This window comes from Harpia harpyja, chromosome 5 (genome assembly GCF_026419915.1).
Source record: "Harpia harpyja isolate bHarHar1 chromosome 5, bHarHar1 primary haplotype, whole genome shotgun sequence".
Classification (NCBI taxonomy): domain Eukaryota; kingdom Metazoa; phylum Chordata; class Aves; order Accipitriformes; family Accipitridae; genus Harpia; species Harpia harpyja.
This window is the reverse complement of record NC_068944.1, coordinates 8954704-8979975: the sequence shown is the minus strand read 5'-3', so window position 1 is coordinate 8979975 and position 25272 is coordinate 8954704. Positions and strand designations below refer to the sequence as shown.

At 40.2% G+C, this 25272-nt stretch overlaps 1 protein-coding gene across 4 annotated transcripts in view; it reads right to left on the bottom strand.

Annotated features, from left to right (window-relative positions):
* The window catches only part of GABBR2 (gamma-aminobutyric acid type B receptor subunit 2), a 490947-nt gene that overhangs the window by 279799 nt on the left and 185876 nt on the right, over positions 1–25272 (bottom strand). For all 4 annotated transcript variants that reach the window (XM_052787480.1, XM_052787483.1, XM_052787481.1 and 1 more), the window contains one exon: positions 21712–21882. In XM_052787480.1, coding sequence (XP_052643440.1) covers positions 21712–21882 — 171 coding nt within the window. The remainder of the gene's footprint in view (positions 1–21711; positions 21883–25272) is intronic.

Here is a 25272-nt window from a genome sequence, read left to right as displayed (position 1 = left end):
TGCCAAGAAAAAACTCAAAATTTAGAGGAAAACCATAAGATTGATTTGCAATTTGGAAATAGACTGTACAATAAGAGACTAAATGAGCTCTAAGATGGATTAAGACAGAACTGAATCATGATGATACAGTCTGTATGTGATAAATTACCTACTTAAGGAGATTTTCTAACTCCAATCTCTTTAATCTAGCAGACAAAAATACATAAAATATAGTGACTGGAAGTTAAAGATGAAAGAAGACACATTTTTTAATGTATATAGCTAGCCATTAGGACAGTGACAAAAAATACAGCAAATTTCCCAACCTTCTGATGTTCTTGAGCACAAATACATGGGAAAGAACAAGATTATACATATATGAATTAGATTCTGTAGCATTTTTGCTTAGCAAATCAAGAAAATATCTGGGTTTTGACTATGAAGCAATGATTTCTTGCTAGAGATATAACCAAGCTTTTATATTTTGAACTTCTTACTGGCACCCAGTCTAACCCCCACTTCAAAACCACACCTTTTGTTTATTTGCATCCCAGTGTCTATGTTGACAAAATGAGAATAAATACCCATAGATAATAAAAATATCAAGTTCTTTTTAACTATTTAAGATCTACTGATGAAAAACACTGATTAATTCCATTTCACTGGCAGCAACCTGAGCACAAAGCAGTAACGTGATGCATTGGGTCTGGCTGGAATGAAGTTATGAAGTCAACTTTCTTCACAGCAGCCTGTGTGGTGCTGTGCTTTGCATTTATGGCTAAAACAGTGATGATAACCCACCAGCGTTTTAGCTATTGCTAAACAGTGCTTGCACTGTGTCAAGGTTTTCTCTCTGCCCCCTGCTCCCAAAAGTCAGTAAACCGGGAATGGTAAGATGTTGGGAGGGGACACTGCTAGGACAGCTGACCCAAACCGACTGAAGGGATATTCCCTACCATATGATGTCATGGTCGGCAATAAAAGCTCAGGGAAAGATTTTTACATTAAACTACACAACACTGTATTAAGATCTACTAGTATGTAACAGGCTTTTTAAAGAAAAATACCAAGATTTTAATGCCAGGAGGAAATGTATCAATCATTCAGTCTGAACTCCTGTAAAATAGAGGGCATTTCTTTAGTCAGGAAGTACTGCATCAAAATGACGTAATGGAGATTGACAGAATCTCAGCCTTAAATAAACAAAATCCTTTTTGAAAGTCCTTTCTGTCTTGGAGACGGGTGAGAACTTTTACTTTTTACTGCAGATACATTCTTAGAGTCACACACAGACTCTCAGGTCCCACGGAGTTTAGCATTTGCTTATCAAGAAGTTGTATTTAGCTTTCTTTTTTCACAGATAAAAGTTTGCAGATAGGCCTAACTACAGCTGAGAATGTTTTCCTTCCTTGCATTGCTGACTGAAATGCAAATATCCATACTGTGTACATCTGAAAATACTTGCATTAATTTTCCTTGCCTGTCTTTCATTCTTACACTAAATGTTACAGGAAAGAAGTCTCATACTGATAATCAAAAATGAATGCGCACTCAGGACTAGTCTACAGTTTTATTTTAAATTGACATAGAATTTCTACCATAGCATCAAAGGATCTAGGAGCCTGCCTTGTTTAAGGTTACTTGGATTTTTAGTAAATGTAAATCACTTCATCATGAATTACCACAGACTGCTGAACATTCATTCAGCAGAAGTGATATTTCCACAAGAGAAATAAAAATTAATCCATTTAATTGCATTTAACTATTTTCTTCTTATGCAAATATGTTAAGCCAGTATTCAAATCCCGGTACGTTCCAGATTTTAGTCAGGACTGCCTGATTTGTTGACTTTGATTACTGCCACTAAACTCCGATCAATGAGAATAGCTGCCACAACATAGCAATGCTCTATTGTTTTTTTCGGTAAGGGACGATAGGCAAGGGAGGTTAGAGGAGGTGCTAAGAGGCTAGCATCTGGAAAAGATAGATTAAACATTGATACTCATGTCCTGTTGTGCTCAGAAGTTATGGAATTGATGAGTTATCATCAATATGAGGTAGGGGAGGTTTAGATTGGATATTAGGAAAAATTTCTTTACTGAACGGGTTGTCAGGCATTGGAACAGGCTGCCCAGGGAAGCGGTTGAGTCACCATCCCTGGAGCTGTTCAAAAAGCACTTAGACAAGGCACTTCAGGACATGGTTTAGTGGGCACGCTTGATGGTTGGACTCGATGATCTTAAAGGTCTTTTCCAACCTAAACAATTCTATGATTCTATGATCTGCCCGTTCCTGAAGGAGAATGGGGTGTTTATCTTTCTCCCTTACTCCTAAGCATGTTACAACATGGATCCTACAGGTTCTGAGTGCTTAGAGCCAGAATGCTTACTGTCAGTTTTATGGTGGTTTCTCCCCGCACTCCTCAGCACTTAGTTGGAATGAAATCAGGAGAATCAAATATTGCTCTTCCTGCAGGGAATAACACTGTATTTGTGGAAAATATTATCCTCAAGTTGCTTAGAGATGGCTTTGTCCACTTCCTTAACCTGACTGGAGGGGTAACAAACTTGCGCCGCAGCATCACCCCTACCATCCTCTCCTCTTGATTCTGCCAAGCTCTCAGCCAGACTGCCATCCCTCCCGTAGGAGAGATCTGTGTGTCCAGGCTGCTCCTTCGCAATAGAGGGCAGCTCAATCCTCATTTTTTGCCTGTGTTTCCTGTTGAGCTTGCATCCATCCACCACAGCAGACCGGCCATGTAAGTTCTCCCACTGTCTCTTGGTTATTCCAGTGAGGGAGTTTGGTGACTGCACATGCAGCTCAAGATCCTCCTGCTTGTTTTCCAGGCTGCATGCATCTGTGTACACATATCCCTTCACCCTGCTTAATTCTTCCTGCAGTCTCTCTTGTTCCCATCAGCCTGCACCCGGTGCTTTTGACCCCTGCCTACCATTACCTCACTCAACCATGGGTCATAATCTCCCTCCCCTGTGGTTCCTAGTTTAAGTTAGCCAACGGAAAGCCGTAGGAATCTGGACAGTATCATCAATTTTTTTCTATTGAGACACTTCAACTTGGGGTGAGAGGTGCCCATGGGCTATAAACATAACTTAAATGATTAGCTTAGGCTAGACACCACTGTTTAGGTGGCTAACATTACACAAAATGAATCCCAAACACAGAGCAATTCCTGTGAGCAAAGGGTGCATTCTGGCCTTGAGGAGTCATTTATGCTGGCATGTTCTCAGCTCATCATTAAAGCTGAAGCTTTACATGAGTCACACACCTTTAGTACAGTGAACATTTAAGAGGACCAAATCTGAAACTAGTCGTCTTTATAAGAATGATGGAAAAAGGTCTGTTTTACCAAGCCTATTCAGAATCAATCTTTACCTAGCTTTGTAGTTAAAAATTTGCCTAAGGGTATTGGTCAACAATATACAGGAATCCTGCCTGAGAAAGAAAGGCTAGATCAGAGATAAATTTAAGAAATTGATGGCAAGTATTTTATATGGAAAAAACTAAACAAACAAGTTATGCAAAGCATTTTAAGGACACAAAGTTTAAGCTAAGCAAGGCAGTCAAGGTGGGGGAATTTCTTTAGTTTTATATTTGTAGAGCTGCACAAAGGAAAAGTAATTCCGATAGAAGAGAAAACCTAAAACCAACTAGTTTCTAGGTGAAAGGGTGTTGAAAAGTTCTTGCTTTTTGCCTTTGATAAGCATTTGTTCTAAAGTGTCTAATATTCACATAAACAAAGGCATCCATGAAACCATAGGTGAGGGAATCCATCGCAGAAACCTTCATAGCAAATACTATGGTTTTTCATTTCAGCAAGCTGGACAAGCAAAGCACAGCTGGTCTGAGGGCAGACCTTGGGACCGATTGCAGAAGGCTGACAAGGGTAACACAGAGCACTTGTCTGTTCCACCAGTGCAAGAGCAAGCACTTTTGCAATCATTAGACCTGACAGAGGCAAAAAATGAGTTTTTTACTAGGCTGTAGGCAAATTAGTTTGCTAGTACATCAGAACATCATACAGGCTGAAATTAAACAAATAAAGCTCAAGTGAGGAAAACGACTGGAAAGCAAAATAAGAGCTGAAGGCTACACTGCAGCATATCATAATCAAAAGATAATTCATATATTTCCCTCCTCTCCTTCTCCAGGGCATACTATTTCAATGTGATGCAGAGAGCCCTACAAGCTCCCGTACTGTGAGGAGTATAACTTTTCAGTATAGCCAAAGAAATATATCAGAGCTGGGAACTTCGCAAGCAACACACTGCATGAGCATCGCAATTTGGATCAGTGCTAGCCTAGGGGTCTCTGAACTCTTATGAATTCTTACTGTGATTGTCAGGACTGGATACAAAACCCCATAGTAAAAATGCAGATTTATATAATTTGTTCTAAGCATGTTGAAACAGATTTTCCTCCCTTATACTTTCCAACTAGTGATTTTAATGCTGATATAAATTGCTGGTTTACAGTCTTAGAGAGAGAAGATGTCTTGAAAAGACATGTGGACATCTTCTTGATGAAGCTAGACAATGATGAAAGTTACCTGGAGGAAATGAAAGGCTACACTTTTAATTGATAAAGTTGCTGCAGCTGGATTCTGCAATCCCATTCTGTTTAAAATTAGTATTTCATATACAGAATCACTTTAGATAGATGAAGGATACAGTAGACCATACCTCTACTACATGCAATCTCAACAGGCAGAAGTATCACAGAAGGGAAGTTTTCAAGCTGGAGGCAGGACAAGATTCTGAGGAGTTCAGGACAAAGCAAAGGGGGGGAAATGGGCCAAGTAAGGTCTGGGGAAAACATTCCAGCTTCCTTCTTAGTGACTGCAAACTAGCAGTTTGTTGTGTCTTGTACTTGAAGGCAAGAGTAACTATGGGGGAGTATGGTTCTGTACTGAATAGGAGGTTTGTTTTATGGATGGATTCTTGCTTCTGTAGGAAGCCATGGTTTCAGCAATCACCATGCAAAGCACCACTCCTGGTAACTGCAAAGCCATAGCCTCCTGTTTCCCACACATACGCCTTGACTAATGCATTTTTCTAAATACCCTGGTTTATTGACTTATTAGGAAAGGCAACTGCATCCTAGGGTATGTAAATGAGACAGCTTAACAGCTTTCCCCAGTCCTTGATACCTGTTTGTTCTGTCTGGCAAGTTGCACTTGATCGCACAGTATTATTAAGGAAGCTTTGGCCTGCCCATTAGGACCTGCTAATGCCATGTATCATCTTGTCTCTCATGGTGCAGTTTTAGTTTCTCTTCGCAACCCCTATTGAGATTGGAGATGGAAAACATGTCAGAACAGATCTCCACCATGTCTCTACACTGCAAACAAAGGCACAGTAAAGACACTCCTGCTCATGCCACATTACTAACTCTGTGTATCTAAGGAATGACTAGAACAGTCTGCAGAAGACCAACCAACATCTGCTCATTTCTCATCATCCAAACAACTGCCAGCTCAATGTCCATATACAGGCTGAACCTTAAAAACAGTTTTGTAAGTGAAATGTTCTCTACAACACTATCTAATTCTGTTCTGTAATCCTCCTCCCTTTAGTACATGTGTAATTTGCAGAATGAAGTACAAGAATTCACCACCCACCTTCCTCCCTCAGAGCAGTGCAGAGCAAATATAAGCATTTCTTGTTATGCATCTGTTTAAGAATATCTGGACACATTCCTTGTTTTCCACCTACACCGTACCCTTCTGGAATGGGCTGTGCTCCCATTTATTACAGTAGCAAAAGTACTTGGAGTTACTGCCAGAAAAGGATGCAGATGTCTGCCACTCTGCTGATTAGGGCTCCGTCCTGGCGGTGGGCTGATGTGAGTTTGAATTCCTTTCAAAGGATTCAAAGAGAAGAGAACAAAAAAGAGAATTTCCACTTCCTTGATGTGTTCTTGAAAGAGAAGCTGAGGCAAAAATATCATCATCTGCAGAAGCAGCTTTCTGAAAGGAAGGACTGACCTCCATTCAGCCTTGGAAGTACAGACAGTAGCACTCTGGGGTCTAGAAAATCATTCAGGAATGTGAATCCTGCATGTACAGAAGCACATCTCTACAGCCACACAGAGGAAGGCTTTAACTTCCTTGAAAGTGACAGGATTTAGAATACATGGAAATCTTAGGGCTGACTCTTGGGTACCTTTACTAGTTCCTTGGTCTGTGTGTTGTCATCTCTGACTCTGATTTTGGGAATGCATCCAAAACCGATTTATCCACTACTCCATCAGTTGCGTAAGGAGGAAGAACAACTGATCGGCACAGGTCTTGGAGCTAGGCACAAGGAGCCTAAACACTTTTACAGACCTAGATGTATGAGCCTCCTTAAAGCTTCCTCTAGTGTCAAAGCAATTGCAAAGAGCTCTGGAGATGAAGCCAAGACAGCCACTGCAATAACATTTTTAGTGAATGCAACTCCTATTTAACATGTATGCAATTTAGCTTTTGACATTTACAGAAAAGGTTGTCTCAAGTTCTCTTTAACTGTATTGACTGCAGTCAAAGTTTAGAAATGTGTGTGCTGGAAGCACTCAGGCATTCATTCAGCCAGGGAATACTAATACAATGTCCAAGTAGCTTGTGTGATCTGGACTAAAAAAGAGGAATTTGGCAAAAATTGTTCATAATGAACTTATAACACACTCAAGTGTGTCTTCAATATCATAACAGTATGATTATTATCGTAACATTTTCAATAATCGTCAGTTTGATTAATTGTGTGTTTTCTAACAAAAAGAAAATATATTTTTATTAAATAAGTTCTCCACAAAGTGATGGAACACTGATTAAACAAATTGAAAATCTTCACTTGCAGAAGAAGCTTATGGTTACAATTCTGTTTGATTAGATGTAGGAAAGAACAGAGAAAGGAGATTATTGTTAAGAATGGAGTATGTCTAAAATCCACAAGAACTTATCACTGAAAGGGACTGCCTGGGACAACCAAACAGTTAAAAAAATCCACACATGGGAAGTCTCTTCATATGCTGTAGGCTGTAAAACACTTTCCAGAACCAAAACTTAAATATGTAATAAAATATTAAAGGCAACAGCTATAAAGTTCCAATGGAAGAAAGTTTAAAAGAGAGAGGATTTGAAGCATCACCAATGTCTTACAGTCCTGCAACAGCTGGGATCTGTTAGATTAAAATCCTGGAAATTCTAGGAAGCTTACTACATGTAAAGCCTACCACATAGGAAGTTCTAAAGTTCATTTTCTGATTCCTGTTAACAAGATCATACAGATCATCCTTTATGATGATCTGTTTCTTCTGGTTATGTGAATTTCTTTATGCCCTGTGTCATCTACAACTTTCACAAGTTTATATGTTGTTGTCCCCAAAGTAATGAATTAATACACTGAAAACAATTGGTCCCAGGGCTATTCCTTTAAAAAAAAAAGTCACTGTCAACTTTTCTATCCTGAGAAGTATTCTTATAATACTATTTGCTACAGTCTTCCCTCTGGCTGTGCTCCTGAACTGCCTTAGAACTCCCTGCACCCATCCTACCATCTCTGTTCCACCCAGCTCCCGCAGGGCACTGTACCAACCAACTTAGATTTCAGCTAAACATCAATATCCACACTAGTATTTCTAAGAAATCAATTATCTTACCATCTCTGACATAATCTTTTGATAAAACTATGTTGTGATTTATCTTTCCTGCCCTCTGCTTCCCTGTTTATTCTTTCCTTCAAGGCTTTGCTATTCCTGCATCCCATGCGGACACAGCGGTCTGTGCAGCAGTTTCCAGGCTTTGCTTTGGGATCATCTGGGAACAAGATCCAGGATCATCAAGGAACTCCTGGGAACCCCCTGAGAAACTTGAGGGTGCCTACTTGCTGTCAGGCAAGGATGAGATAAGGGGACCCATGAGGGTGTGGGCCCGCGGATGCCCTAGCAACTTCTCATGAGCATGATCAGATGCCCTCGACCCAAGGTGCCTGGAGCCTTTGTTGCAGCTGCTGGTCAAGAACCATTCTCAGGAGAGGCCTATATAAGACCCAAGCCCAGAGCACAGCTCCCAGAGGCAGCCAACAGCACAGCAGCTTGTGTATTTCATATACAGAATCACTTTAGATAGATGAAGGATACAGTAGACCATACCTCTACTACATGCAACCTTGCAGGAGGGTGCAAAGAAGAAGAAAGGGCTGGGGAGGCAGGGGAGGGAGGGAAGAGAGAGATACACACACAGCTGCGTTCAACCCAGCACAAACCGTCTCAGGTATGGTAGTGACACACCACAGAGCAGTTTCCCAGCAGGTTTTGGAGCAGCTGACCCTGCAAGGATAGAGGCTTCGACCCACATGGTGCTTTGGATGGCGGATGCAGCCCTCCAAGTTCCAGCCTGCACGGAGTGCCTGGACCTTCTCTCTGATGCCAGGAGAGATGGACCTCTGTCCTGCAGGAAGTGGGCTGTCTTTGAAGGGCTGCATCACCAAGTAGAAGAGTTACAGGAGAAAATCATCAGGCTGCACAAGATCAGAGATGAGAGACAGGGTCTTCTTGGAGATGCTACAGTTTGAATAGCCCCGGTCCCCACACTGCAGTGGAGATGCAAGCAGTGTCCATCCCAAGTTGGTGACCTCTGGCACCAAGAGAAAGGTTCCTGCTCTACCAAAAGTCTTACAACTGTAAAAGAGATTCACTGCCCTCAAAGTTGAAGAGGAGCCAGATGTGCTTTAAAGCAAACATCTGGGTCAACTGGCCCTAAACCATGCAAGATCACCAGGAAGGAGTGGCAAGAAATAGTAATGGGTGGCTCCTTGCTGTAGAGAACAGAGGCACCCATCTGTGGACCTGACCTGTCACCTGGAGAGGTTTGCTGCTTGCTGCGGACCTGGATTCAGGATGTTGTGGAGAGACTGTCAAAGCTTGTCTGACCATCTGACTATTACTCCCTGCTTCCCTGTGGACACCAATGATGGTGCCTGGAGAGTACCAAAAGTGACTTCAGAGCTCTGGGGGCAATAGTCAGGAGCATGGGGGCCCAGGTGGTGGTCTCCTTCCTTCTGCCAGTAAGGGAAAAGGCTGCAGAGGAGGCTGATAATGCATGTCCACAACTAGCTGTGGAACTCGTGTTAGCAACAGGGTTTTGGTTGCTACAGCTGTAGGACCCTGTTTGCAGATCAATGTTTGCTTAGGAGCAATGGGATCCTTCCCACTAAGTGGGGCAAAGATATCTTTGCCAGTAGAATGGCTGACCTGGTAAAAAGGCACTTTAAACTAGGAATGACAGAGGAGAGTGAGTTACCAGCAGCCCTGAGAGGGAGTGATGGACAGGGAGCGTTGATGAGCAAAGGGCCTGGGGTGATGTGACCAAAAGGGATCACAAAATCAACAAAACAAGGCTTAAGCAGAGTCACCTCCAACATCCGCATGTAAGCAAGGATGTGCCTACAAGGCACAATTATGGAGAAATCTCCCAAATCCTTTTTGGGAAATCAGCATGCCGGGGTGCCTCTCTGAAGTGCCTGTACACTAATGTGTGCAGCATGGAGAATAAACATGGTGACTCAGATATGTGTGCAGTTGTGGGGCTACAATTTTGTTGGGCTCACAGATGAGGTGGGATGGATCACATAACTGCAATGCTGCAATGGAGGGACACAGGCTCTTTAGGAAGGAGGCTCGGAAAATGAGGAGGTGGAGTTGCCCTTTATGAGGGAGAACAGCTGGAGTATATGGGGCTCTTCCTAGGGAGAGAGAGCTTATGGGTAACAATTACTGAGCATCCCAATACGGGTGATGTAGTGGGTCAATAATCTTTGAACAATCATGGTGACTGGGAGAAGCGTCTGAAGACTGGAGGAAAGGAAATGTCAGGGAACTACAGGCCAGTCAGCCTCACATCAATCCCCGCGAAGGTGATGGAGCATATTGTCTATCTAGACTTCAGCAAGGCTTTTGACATTGTCCCATAAGATTCTCATAGAGAAGCTGATAGAGCATGGGCTGGACAAGTGGACAGTGAGATGGACTGAAAACTGGCTGAATGGCTGCGCCTAGAGGATGGTGATCAGTGGCAAGAAGTCTAGTTGGAGGCCAGTAGCTAGCAGTGGTCCCCAGAGGTCAATACTGGGTCCAGTTCTGTTCAACATCTGCTTTAACGATCTGGATGATAGGGCAGAGTGTACCCTCAGCAAGTTTGCTGAGGACACAAAACCGGAAGGATTGCCTGATACACCAGAGGGTCATGCTGCCATCCAGAGGGACCGTGACAGGCTGGAGAGTTGGGCTGAAAGGAACCTCATGCAGTTCAACAAGGGGAAGTGCGAAGTCCTGCATCTGGGGAGGAACAACACCATGCACCAATATATGCTGGGGGCTGACCAGCTGGAAAGCAGCTTGGCAGAAAAGGTCCTGGTAGACACTAAGTTGAACACAAGCCAGCAATGTGCCCTTGTGACAAAGAAGGCTAATGGTATCTGGCCTGCATGAGGAGTGTTGCCACAGCAGGTCGAGGGAGGCGATCCTTCCCCTCTACTCAGCACTGGTGAGCCCATACATGGAATGCCAGGTCCAGTTCTGGGCTCTTCAATACAAGAGACACGGACACACTGTAGAGAGTCCAGTGAAGGGCCATAAAGGTGATTAAGGCACTGGAGCATGTCTCCTATGAGGAAAGGCTGAGACATTTGGGACTCTTCAACCAGGAGAAGAGAAGGCTCAGGTGGGGAATCTCATCAATGTATATAAATGCCTGAAGTGAGGGGCAAAGAGGATGGAGCCAGGCTTTTTTCAGTGGTGCCCAGTGACAGGACCAGAGGCAATGGGCATAAACTGAAACATCGGAAGTTCCATCTGAACATCAGGAAACATGTAACTGTGAGGGTCACGAAGCGCTGGTACAGGATACCCAGGGAGACTTTGGAGTCTCCATCTGTGGATATACTAAAAGGCTGTTTGGACATGGTCCTGGGCAACTGGCTTTAGGTGTCCCTGCTTGAGCAGGTGGTTTGGACCAGATGACCTCCAGAGGTCCCTTCCAACCTCAACCATTCTGGAATTATGTGAACTCCTAAAACACTACAAACATTACTGATGTCCTGCATATAGTTACCTCGAACAGCTACTGGACATCTTCAGATACAGCTAACTCAGATTTAAATTCATACCTTGTGCTTCAGAATAATAGTTTAGGTTTCAGAATGCTCCTATAATCCATAGGTATGTCTAAACTGCCTTGGAAAATAACGTTTTTCTGGGACTTAGAATACTTGTGATGTCAATTTGAAGTTTTTTTGGTGCAAGACCTAAGGCATAAGATTTGGAAAGAGAAAACATCTGGTTGATGCGTCCTGCATTTCTAAAAGTTTTGATACAGGTCAGTAGCTGAAACTATTCTACTGATCTGCAACAAGGTTGATTTTTGTCAGCCACAATTTGGAACCATTTTCCAAGCCGTGAAAGTGTTTAGAAAGTAATTTTCATGTACACCATTAGCCTAGTGCCAGTCACTGGGAGCAGACAAGCTCAGAATATGCCAGAGGCAAATAAAAATTCTTAAGAAAAGGGGAGCGTAATGAGGAATGTCATTAAATTTACCAAGTCACATCTTTCAAAGACATTTTCTCACTCAGATAAAAGACATTCTGTTCAATGATGTAGGGCACTTCTCACCTACAAACGACCCCCTATACTGTAGCAGAATGTGCACGGACCATTTCCTATAAAAAGTGACAAACCTAGGCCAAAGTTCTCTCTCTCTGCTTTCTCCCCATTTCCTGTATCATAGTCCTATGACCTTTCCATAATCTCATGGCCTCTAAATATTGACCAGAACCCAGAAGAATCATGCTAAATCTAGTACTTCAGTAGTGTTCAAAACCTCTAGAAGTCCCACTGTAACTTTGACAGTTTCTCCCTGTTTCATTTCCATCGTATTGTCATCATTTTTGCGAAGAACAAAGGAAATTCACCATGGAAACACTCTTTCCTAGCAAGCAGAAATACCTAGATCTGCTACATGCCCTACTCTCTCTTGGAGGTGAACAAACTTCTCAAAACAAACAAACAAAAAGTTCTCACACTGGCTTTCACACTCCCACCATACAAAATCTTCGCTCTGCACTTTAAGTGGTGTCCAGTAAGTTTCCATGAAAGTTAAGTCCCCACTTTTCCAAAGGACACGAGAACTGCAGGGAAAGTTATATCCACAGAGCCTGAGTCACCCTGCAAATGGAAGATTAGCTTTGGACAGATGAGGTCATTCACGACAGCGGAATGACTGCTAAGATCAGGTGTGACAGAGAAGGCAGAAACTTGGCGGGGGAGTGGGGGCGGAGAGGACTGCCCCTTTCATCAGCGGCCTGCAGTTAAAGGGGAGTAAATAAAACATGAAACTGCACTGGAAGCCAAACTATATGCAGATCAATCTGTCTACTCCAGACAAACGAAGGAAGACTGGCCAGATGTTAACAGCTTACATTCTTATTTCTCTGGGAGACTGCCTGCCTGAGCCATATGCTACAGAGTGGTCCACATCACCGGTTCACTCAAGATTCCCAGTGCAACACTATAGCACAGAAAACTAGAGGACGAATAGCATTGTATTAATGACAGGGCAGATACATGTTTTGGGGATGACTGAGAATATGTGAAAAAAATCTTAGACGAATAGTGTTAATCCTCATCTTGGACCCTTTCTTCCTTTTCTATAGAGTAAATTAATAACATGAGAAGGCGGCAGAATTGTGACTGTGTGACACTATATATGTTCTATATTTCTAGATTTGAAGTCCAAGAGGGATGACTGTGATGTCTTAAACCCTTTTCTTAGGGAAAAGGTATCTCTCGCCCTGCAAAGGTTCCGCTCTCCTCACAGGGCACAAGAGGTTCTGCAATCTGCTGAAACTCAATCCTGAACCATCACAAGCAAGAATGAAGACAGAGAAAAGATGGTATAAATTTGGGTTGGACACAACCAGAATAACACAGAAATAATCACAGTTATTAGTTTAAAAAAAAAATCCCAGTAAATAAATGTATCCCTGAACAGACAATAGCACTGAACAAAACACACAGGAGCACTTAAAAATTACTCTCATATCCTGAGCTAATTCTAGCTTTAATCATTCATAACAACAGTGACAGGAGACGGACATATTTTTGAAATTGAACTTAAGTAATGGCCCCAGTCCTGTACATGCTAACTTCAAGCAGTTTAACAGCTGCTTTACCTTCTTGACTCCAGTGCTTGCAAATTACCTTTCACAGGGAATGGATTCTGTTAAATTTGCATACCTTCTGGGGAGGTTCATCATTCCAAAAGACATTCCATGACTTTTCCAGGATTTTATTTTAACCTCTTAGCAATCAAGACATTGAATTTTGATAAATTGTTTCAGAAATGGTTATTTCAGTGAAGTGAGCTTATTCTCTTCTGATTTGGACAATATCACATTTTCCTACCACTCATCTACATCATGTGCACAACTGTGCCCACTTTTAAATTTTATCACTGCACCATTGATTTTAATTTGAAAATATCCTGCAATTGCCTGATGAATGGAAGATAATTAGATACCCAATCAAAACTATTGTGTGTAGGGAATGCTTGCAAGTTAAATCACTGTTTAGAATCATATTTCATCCTTGTATTATCATTTTCTAAAAAACAAGCACCAAAGCATAGCAAAACCCAAAACAGAACTAGGACAATGCTGTGGTATAAACAATAAAATTTCAATGTGCAATGCTAACATCTGTTACAACAAGCATTGTCTTGGAACATTTTTTCATTATAATATAAATAGGAACTTTTTTCTTTGAGTCTGGATTAGTCTTTGTTTCAGATAAAGTGATGATTTTTATATCAGATCCATTAGGAAACTCTGAACTATATGGAGTTTCTCAGCCATGAGGTATTAGAGTTATAGAAGGTACTGATCATTTTACTCCTTTATCTTGTGTTGCAAGTACCAACCTATCACACATGAACAACATAAGGTTTAAACATGAAGGAATGGTGAGCAGTTCTCTAAAAAATTCCTAAGTTTGATTTGATTTTATTCAAGGGACCTGAAGTTTGACAAGGACTTATTCAGTTCATGGGAACCCTGGGGCCTCTTAGGGTGACAGCGGAGTGTGAATCTTCAGTGCAAGATGACACAACCATATAATACCACTGCATAGCTCTAATTCTCTGCCAGGTGATGTTCTAACATCTTTTCTTATTTTGTTTTTGGAAGCTAAAAAAAAAATTAAGAAATGTATTAAGAAACAGAAGAAAAGCTGAAAAACATTGGATAAAATACTACTGCCATAAGGGAAAAAAATAAAGTTTCCTAGCATGGATGACATTTGCACAACAGGCCAAAAAGACACTAATGCATGCCCTTCAGAAAATTCCAGCAAGTGACCACCTCTGTTTTATATGGCTAAATATCTTCCCTTCAGATTCTGAAATTTCTTACTGAAAGAAATGTCTTGGTCTCTTCCATTTTAAATTATCGTAGTGATTCTTCCCCCTTAAACCACATATAAACACCAGCAAAGATACAGTTTCCCATTTATAGGAATAGCAGTCACTTTTGGACAATGCCTTTCTGTGAAGATCTTAATGTATCAACTTGAATTATAGGAAAGCATAATTATAAGACAGAACAGGGGAATTAATTCTTCTTCGCAAATTCAAGAGAACTTGAAGTTGTTCCTAAGATTTTGCTGTAGAAATCAGGCAAGAACTGGGAATAGGGCAATACGAAGGAAGATCTTGGGCACATCTATGCCTGTACTTCTGCTTTGCAGGACAGGAAAACTTAGAAACCACAGTGAGGACAGAATCTCCATATTTCTGTTTATTGAACTCACTGGAACTATTTTGGTAAAAGAAGATTGGGGCTTCTTAAGATCAGGAAAAAACCAAGCAAAAAAACCCTCATTTCTTTGTAATATATGAAGCTGCATTAAATAAAGACTTTGTTTTGCTAGCATTTTTACATCAGTAGTTCACAGCTTTCAAGGTATACATCCAATCTTGGTGAAAATTTGCTTTTGTTTTTCTTTTAAACCAGTGAAAGAAAAATAAAAAAAACCTCTTTGTCTGATACAGTATATATTTCAACAAATGCTTGAAGAATATTTAAGGCCATATTGAGGCACCTCAAGCATCTTCCAAACACAGGAAGAATAGACTATGTCAATAACTGTCCAGTAGCAATGAAAAAAATGACAACTTTTGCCTCAAAAACTTCATATTAGTATTTCAAAGAAGGCCTAACAACTTATTTTATTTCCAGTCAGCTTAATAAATATTATGGAATATGGGGCAGAAGTTAGCTGGTTTTGTCCTGACTATAGCAACCTATGTTAGGAGAAGATTGCTCCTTCCCCAAAAGCAGCTGAGCACATGGACATGGGAGAAATTCCTGGGTGGAAACAGAAAAGGAAAGACATGGCAGACAGAGATCTTTTAATTTCCTTTAGAAACAAAAATATGAACCAGTAAAAGGAATCTGAAAGGTTTTGTGGAAAGAATGAAATGACACTGAAAAACAAAAAGATGGACAGAATACAGTAGGAAGACATGACACCTTGAAAATATATGAAACATCAGGAAGAGATAGTTTGAAAAAGTTCTACAGTTAAACAATGACATTTATAATGTCTCAGTTTTCCTGCTCTCATTCTCATCTTTCCATGCCTTTTCCCAAGTTTTTCTTTTACTGCCTCTGTGTCTCACATCTCTTCTCTTCTCTCAAAGTTGAAGGTACAGGGCTCCTTCTAGGATGAAATCACTGGGTACTATTCAGAGCTTCCAGCTTAACGTTGCTGTTATCTGGTAAATTTGATGCTTCCAAGCTCATTCTTGGAGAAAAAGTAATATTTTTTTTGCTGCCCTAAAATCTCTTCACAACTGTGATGGAAAGTGGAAATCTCTGCTCTTCTGCCTTTCCTCAGAAGCAAAGCCTGAGAAGTCAAAGAGTGTAATCACACCTTGAAGTCTGCCTAATGTATACCTAGAGCCATCAAAAACTGGTGTCTCAAGCTTGCTTTCTGGCTGAAATTTGAAAGGTCACCAGGTATCTCATTTCTTTTCCCTGCTTAATCCCTCTCAGCCCCTCAGGAACTCTCTCATCGCATCTCCTTATCCAATGAATTCTTATCAGAACTGACCACTAACTTAGATCCTAGTTTGCAGACTCCACAGTGAGAGAGCAAGGCTATGATATATAAACTTCTGGATTAATAAGACTTCTACCCTGCTTTCTCTACAGGAATAGACATATACTATGTTGACATGGCTTGTTTACTAGCCCCTTTTCTCTGGAAAAATTCCCCCCCCCCTCCCCCCAGTATTACATTTTCTGGGATGAGAACTGGAATTTATAGATGTTAAATGCTTTCAACTTAGGTAAAATGGACCCTAACGACCTGCTGATTTTTGAAGTACATGTCAGTGTACAAAATGCAGCACTGCCTTAAGAAAGCCTAAGAGTGTTAATCATATCAACCAGAAAAAGTGCTATTTTGTCCACTTACAAGGCTTGTTTCTCTTTAGTTTTTGTCATCAAGGTATTTTTAGGTTATTAAACTCAATGAAGATTGTGACAGAGTCACAAGAGAGAATATTTTATCTTTTATTTTTCATATTGTTAATCTATTTCATTAGCTTACTGCACACTTCTCATTTCTTCTGTCTTTTTGAAATGCCACCTACACTGATAAAATTACATTAGGAGTTCTCAATATTTCCAGGAAGAAGCAGAGAAATCACATAAAAAGATGACTATTAAGAAGTAGAGAAAAACAAAGAGTCACTTGAGACGATCAGAATTTATCTTGTTTTAAAAACAATCCCAGACAAGATACTCAGTGGGAGGGAAATATATGTTTTAAAAAATCTAGAAATATGAATATGCCACCAAATGTGAAGTTAAAATGCAGTTTCACTGAATTTTAATATGACAGGGGAACAAAAAGAAACAACTGAAAACAGACTAGAGGAAGTGTCCTATCACAAAACAAGGAAGCCAGAATCCCTCTTAGTATACCAGTGCAATCAAGTGCCAACTTTCAGTTTGAAACATACTATGAACCAAAAAAATGTGTATAAATAAAATGAGCAATATGCAGGAAAGAACAGTAAAATACTGAAGTAAGGTAAACTAGAATTACTGATTAGCAAATACAGCATTACCTGCAAACCAGTACATGATTACACATTTTTGTGTTTCACAGTCATATTCTGAAGCCTTTACGTCTTCTACAATACTGGTGGCTTCCAACAGTTTTGAGTTGTTGATAGTTAAGTATGACTTCATTCTCATGACTCTTCCCACCGAAACATGAAACACAGCAAACACAGACCACAGGAATATTGCTTGGTTTGCCTAATTCAAAACACAATCCCAAACAGGTAGTGCTAGACAGCAGCAAAATTAGAGGCACCAATTGCTGCATAATCTCCAATCAGCTGAAAGCTCACCTGGGAACTGGAAACAGGACATGGCCAGGACTTTTCTGAGAACTGTGTATGCAACACCTATAATTCTTCAGGGATGATAAACTTTAAAGTTATCCTTGCTTTGAGCAGCAGGTTGGACCAGACAACTTCCTGAGGTCTCTTCCAACCTAAATTATCCTATGATTATATACCATAGCAAACACTTAAAGCTGAAAATCCTGAAAATATTTTGTAACCTCATTTATAAACCTTTGCCATGGAATTATTAACTTTTGAAACAGAATCTTCTCCCAGAGGATGAGAACAGGGAGCAATCCACAAAATCTAGGACACAGAAGCATAATAAGTATGAACTTGTCCTAGTTAAGTAACAGAACTGATGAAGTTTGCATATTACCCTTATACGAAGATGACTTACACAATTTAAACATTAATCCAATGGAAGAGACATTTCTGGTTGTACAAACAGACCTGAATAACGCACAAAGGATGCTAACAGTGAGCTGTGCTATTGGCAACCATAGAATTCAGGTCATGTGAAAAGTCATAATCCTTGGGATCCAAGCAACACCAAGAAAGGGAGCCTCAAGCCATGTTTCCCAAGGGAAATGGCTGAAATAGAAGCAAGAAATCCTCTGTAATTTTGGCCTCAAGATAAACTGGAGTAAGACTGATAATCTAAGCAACTGAGACAACTGTCTAATTACAAGGCAAGGTAAACCGAAAAAACAGCTTTATGACTTTCAGGGGCAACTAACTTGTGGACATGTTAGGTCAGCTTTAATTATCAGGATATAAGATCATAGTACAAACTGCAAAGAGACAGGAGAGAGTGATCCAGCTAAAGAAAAAAGTGATCAGCCCAAAAACCAGAAGTTAGATGGCAGCTGAAGAGGTGCAATTGAGTTACTGCTGACTAAACTATACGGGTATGAAGTCTTCCCTGTATAACATGAACAAGAAGGCAGTATCTATCCCCACATGCGTTTAGGTGGAAGGACAACTAGAGGAAATTAATATAGATATGCGAATTGTTCTAGATTAAAAAAAAAAAAAGAAACCTGTCAAACTGACACAGTCTCTCTGGGAGATGGAAAAATGAGAGAGGGAATTGCTCTGTCTTGCTGCTTAGAGTAAAACCACCTGAGTTACTACACAGGCTTCTCTAAAGACCCCATTAATTTATTTCCCCTTATTTTATTTTATATGAGAGTAAACAGAGATGACATTCAGTTACTTCTGGTCTAGTGGCTTGTAACGCATTTTCAGTATAGAAAAGAAGAATCACATCCTAAACTCAGTGGCATTTTACAACAAAGAGATAAGTTTTAGACGCTATTCAACAATTTTGTCACTTTCAAAAGATGTTAGAGGGATAGTTATGCCTGATGTTCCTTTAGAGGGAAAATTATGGTTTCAGTGGATGTATAGACTTATACTAGCACCTGGAGGTCACTACCAGGCCTTAATGGTCCCTCCTCTGGGACCTCCACCCACACACACCTTTAGTCCTGTATCTCAGTCTCTACCATGGACCTGCCCAGCAATCACTAGACCTGACCCTGACAGGCGGATTGATTTCCCAGCTTGGCCTTGGACCTGCCTCATCACCATGGACTTACTTGCCCGATGGTCTGCACCCTTGGCTGAGCCTGGCCTTGACCTCTGGGCCTGCCCTCCTCCCTTGCAGTGGAGCTGGGCTCTGCCCGGCCATCGCACGTTCTCCCCCTCTGCTGCTGGTGGCTCCTATCCCTCACTGCTCCCGGACAGCCAATTAATTATTTCCTCCAGTTTTTCCTGTGCTTTCACTGTCTGCACAGGGAAGGGAGACACTCTGCACGGAGCTGAAAAAGGAAGGATGGAGCTCTAATTAAATTTCAAAGACTCAGGACTCAGCACGCTCTGTAAAAATCACCTGAATTCACGGAAGTTTTAACTGGATCTTGCATTACCTGAAGGCTTTAATGAATCACACTAAATTGAGTTTGCAGTCTGACACAGAAGGTTGTTGCTTACCTTTCAAGAGGAACGGAAAGACTTTGAACTCAAGTGTAGCACTCTAGCAAAACCCTGAAAGCTGCAGTTTTAACATTTCTTAAGCAACCGTGACAGACATAGAAGTCCATCCCTCTGTCCCAAAGGAAGACCAAGAATCCCTATGTTGTGTTTTTTAGTCTTATCTTAACAAATCCTACACTATGAAGGTTCATTAACCTACCCAGTCTATTCCACTGTTTTCCACCTCTAATCTTTCTCATAAAACATGTTTCTAGATTACTGAACTATTTTATAAGCATCTCTGATCTACTTCCTTCTTGAAGATGATACTAGACCTGATGTTCCAACTTATGTCTAACGAGCACTAAGTAGTGTTGAAGTTTACTCTGGCTTAAGTGTCAATATTGCATTACATTGGGGGTGGTGAAGTGAGAGCTGTTTGCTTCTTTTGTACTTTTTACAGTAGGACAAGCAGTTTGACCTTCTTGACCCCTCCCCAGTTTGTGGTTCATTGTAGTGCTTCCTGTGTCTTTCTCTGGAGACCTGCTGCCTAGATAGCCATTTTGCACTTTTTTACTTACATATTATTTATATTGAAACCTTTCTCTACTTGTCAAGATCATTCTGAAACTTAATCCTGTCCTCTGCAATGTGCTTGCAGCTTTTCTCAAGTAGGTATCAACTGCAGATTTAATAAACATTTTCTCTGTCCCACTGTCTAGAGAAAACCTTATCTCTTTCTAGAGAAAACCACTTGACAGAATCTCATCCTTCTAGTTTGACAGTGAACCACTGATAACTATTCTTTGAAATTATAATTCCAAGCCAGAGAAGGATAAAGCATATCATACTTTTTGGTGACTTTTTGCTTCAGTATTTGTTTTAAAAACAAATATTCAACTGATCTGATGTCAGTTAACCTTGGTGGCAGGAATATTGTTTAGAGACTGCTCTTACAGTATCTTCCTCAAGATTAAGTTTCCCTACTTTTCTTTAGGAACACCTTTAACATTTTTGTAAATCATAAAACATCACACTTAATCACCTACCCCATCTCCTCGAGACCTGTTATCTTGTCATCAAGGGAAATTAGATTGCTTTACATGATTTACTCTGGACAAATCCATTTTGGCCACTGTTTAGCATCTTTTTATCTTCTGGGTGATTCCAAACAGATTATCTGCTCAAGTGCCTTTCCAGGAATTAAATTTAGCCTGACTGGTCTATAATTCCCTGGGTCTTTATGTGTTTTTTTGGAAAGACAGACACAAAGGTTTCTTCCCTCCCCCTACGATTCACTTATTTTTTATCCTTTAATTCTCAAAGCTCATAAGGGAAGACTCTAAGATTTCTTGAGTACTCCATAGTGAATTAATTGTGCCAGACAATTTGAAAACATCTGACTCATCTAAGCAGACTTGAACCTGTTCTTACTCCTCTTCAGTAGTTTTAATTATGCTAGTCTTCAGAACACAGTCAGCCTTTTTTTTAATGAATGCTGAAGAAGGAGAAAAAAAAAACCATGAAACTGGCATGCCTCTATTAGTTTTGCCTCTCTGTCAATTAATGGGCCAACTCTTTCCCTTGTCTTGCTCTGATTAATTACTTAGAGAACGTTTTCTTTTAACTACTCTATTGTTCAAACCATGCTTAAGGCACTTGGCCCATACTTTATTGAAATTTCTATGACCAAAATGTTGCTCAGGGTGAAACTCAGAAGATTTGTATGGTGCATAGTATGTGATCTTATCAGCTCAGGGGGCTTCAGTCACTTCTATATCAGTAAGCATCTCCAATATTTTAAGCCACAGACTTACCAGATTTTGTCCCTCAATGTTCACACTGTTCAGACCATTGCTTATAGTAAATCAGAGCACAAAAGGAACACGATAAAAGAAAGAATAAATCTCATTTCAAGTGAACCACTGTCAGGATATAAGCCTCCTTCAAAATCATACACTGTGGCAAGTCAAAGAGTATAAAGGAACCTTTGCTACAAAAAAAATGTGATTTTTTTTGCACCTGGGTGCAATGATCTTGGGTGTAAAAAACAGACAAGGGAAACCATGGGTAGTTTTTACTACAGACAGTCAAATAAACTCCAGTAGGGAATTAAGTTTATTCAGTACAGCAAATGTGACCCAGTAAGACAAAGCCAAACAAGACTGAAACAGTGGGTCTGTTTCTTTTTAATTAATTCCTATTAATGGAGGAACTAGCTCCTTGGAAGTCTGATATTAGTAGCTCTCTTTACGTACTGGAAATTATGAAAATCTTACCTCAGAAAACCTTTGTACATCCTGGGTTAAAGTTCCTACTCTCTTCCACTGATAATATTTGAGTAACTTCAAAATTGCTGGATTCACTGCATTGTCAGATGGCACTGTCCGGAAGAAATAAGGATATTTTTTCTTATCAGCCAACTCTGGGGTTGTTGCTGCAAATGAAAGCTGAAAAAAAATCAAACAACAAAAAAATGAAAGTCACCATAAGTCACCTAGCAGCCAGAAGAAAAACTTTGCTCTTCTCAGTACAACAAGACACAATTTACACATTGTGGTCATGTAGATAATTTCTATCATCATACAGCCTGGAAGTCCTACCAGCATCATTCACTCATTTACTTTTAAAGGGATTTTTGAAATACCTTAGCTCTATAAACCACCTGCTACAAAATTAAACTAGGAAATCTTCAAAGTCAGCCGTGTAAAATCCTCTATTTGAGATCATGAGTCTTACACATTGCGCAGAGCAAGAAGCTCTCAGGGAGTAAATCTCTGTGATGAATTCCCCAGCAACTTTCTTCTATGTTCTCTTCATAAAAGTTGAGAATACCTCCAAGGGGATTTTCTCAAACTCTTATATATCTTTAAATTAGAGGGTGAACCTCTAGTAACACTTCTTCCTATCTTCAAGTAATAAAACAGCTCTAGGTAGCAAAAAAAGAGAAAATAATTATGGCAGCCAAGGCTGCAGCTCAGAAGTTTACCTGGCTCCCTGTTTCCTCCCCTGAAGCAGCCCCTTGTGATCTGTGTTATCAAAGGGGACTCAGTGGCTAATTCTACACATCTGAAAACAGCAGAATTTGTACATGGTTTGAGAATGCTTATAATGAAAGACGAGGGGAAACCTTTTAACACACACACACACACACACACAAAACTCAAAACCCCAAACCAGAAAACTTCCCTGAATTCTTCTGCCCAAGTAAAATGGCAGCATATTTTTGTGAATTATTTTCAGGCAACGTTATGATGGGAATGCTGGCATATTCAGTTTTTGAAAATGCTCCTATTCCAAAGATACTTGAGGTCATTCCCTCCAGTATTTTTTAGGTTGCTAGGAACGTGTTTCTCAAGCTTTTTTTTTCAGCCATGTATAGCAGTTGAGGTTTTTTTTTTTAAAGTACTGATTTAATGCAAACTGGTTTGACTGTCGAAAAATAAGCTCCCTAATACAGTTATGTTAAGTCTTTCAAACTCAATAGAGAGTCAGAAAATGTAGGTGAATTCAAGCCTATATAAGTACATCCAACCACAGTATTAAGTTCACACTTTCTTCAATCAAGCATTCTGTATATTTGGGCTAGATACCCTTTTTTGAAATTCAGAATAGACACGTTTAATCTGAAATAACAGTTCTAACCTTCTCTTGGTGTTTATAAAATCTAGATTTAGCCTGACAGAGACAGAGACTCATTCTCTGTCTGATTTTAGACTCACAAAGAACATATTGCATTGCTATAGCCGCCTAAATATAGTTTGTTTTCCTAATTAAAACGCCTGAGATCCAAACAACTTAAAGTGTGCATAACTGGACAGTTTACACTATACCATTCAAAAATAGAAGATTCTTTCTCTTCACCAGGCAGCTGGTAGAGAATATTTTTTAAGACCTTGTACTGCCATGTAATTCTAAGGTAAAACATTTTTAATGTAGCAACTGTTCTTTTATTAGATTTTATGAAAAAAGTACACTATGCAGTACTGTGAAATTGTCATCTTGCTTTTCCAAAACCATATTGGTTGGCTCACTTAGAACTTCATAACATTTAGTAATCAGCAATGAGTTTGCGAAGAGCTGATTTCAAGGGAAAAAGAATGAAGGTCTGCCAGGTAGACCTAGCCAGCTTTTCTGTCTAGCCTTGTAACACTGAATATCATGCATCCACTGCACAATGAAAGTGGAAATAAGGACCTGTACCTCTGACTGAAAGAGAGAGAAAATTTGACTTTAGAAATCCAGCATGAAGAGGAACGCCTCTCAGCAGCCTGGCTGCTTGCAGCCTGGTGACTGCAAAGGACTTGCTTTTCAAGTTATTATGGTTTTGGATCGAATGTAATTTGATTGATCCTTAAGAAAAAGAAGTAAAGAGCAATGCTGAAGTAACAGTAGTGACAAGCAACATCAGCAACGTTCAACTAAATCAGGTTCACAGATTGAATGGTAAATTTTTCTGACCAGAAGTACAAAAATCCTTAGTAGTGAGGAGCATCTCTGTAGTGGTGAGCTGGCTTTAGGATGAAGAACTGTGATATAAGCAAGGCAATTCAGATCCATCCTTTGACATTTTAGTGACTTAAATAAAGTACCTAAATTAGTATTCTAATTGCCCAAATTTCCTTGGGAAACAATGAAGCAAAACCTTACCTCTCTTCATTGATTAAAGAAAGATGAAGAAGACTCATAACTTAGATTTCTCAGCCATGTAAAGTGAGATGAGATGAATCCAGGTTTATGTTTAATACTAATGACACCTGAATTACAAAAGACAATTGCTCGTCTTTTTTTCTTTTTTTGAAGAAAGGTTTTATTAAAATATAAAATGGGAAAATTTCATGCTCAAACAGTTCTTGGAATGTAGGATATGTTCAGAGGCCTTTCTTTAAGCATCACATATACCATGGTTGCTCTCATTCTGCATCACTTTGCCATTTTAATAAGACACTCATGAGAGATGGACGAATAACCTGAAATAGTTATGTCAGTCCTTTCCCCTTCTTTCTCACAAAAGTTAAGTCATTGAAAATATTTAACTTCTCACAAAATCATCCCTATGAGAGTTTGGGGACATGCAATGAACGGAACCCAGCAATCACCAGCACTCAATATTCTGCTTTGAGAGGGACAAGGAGGGAAGAGGAAGAAGAAAAAACTCATTATATTTTAAAAAGCAGTAATGAAAAGATCATGTTAATAAATAAATTGACACAATGTACTGGAAAGGTATGTGATATAGCATGGCTATATAGAAATATCATGAAAATATTCATAACAAAAACTTTAATGTTTGTGATAAAACAAGTTAGACCACAACACAGTCCACTGACATATGCATTGGGATGGTACAAGCCTTGTTAACTGAACATAAATCCTCTGTATTTTAGGGCTAAAGTTGTTTATTCATGGCTGATTTGAAACTTGAATCTATTTGTTGTGGTTTAGGCCCAGCCGGTAAAAAACCACCACGCAGCCGCTTGCTCACTGCTCCCCCCTGGCCCCGGTGGGATGAGGAGGAGAAAATATAAAGAAACGCTCGTGGGTTGAGACAAGGACAGGGAGGGATCACTCACCACTTATGGTCATGGGCAAAAGACAGGCTCAACTTGGGGAAGAAACAAAATCAGCTTTATTTACTACCAATCAAATCAAAACAAGATAATGAGAAGTAAAACCAAACCTTAGAACACCTTCCCCCCACCGCTCCCTCCTTCCCGCCTCAACTCCACTCCCGAATTCTCTCCCTCCTCCCCCCCAGCAGCGCAGGGGGACGGGGAATGGGGGCTGGGGTCAGTTCCTCACACGTTGTCTCTGCCGCTCCTTCCTCCTCAGGGGGAGGA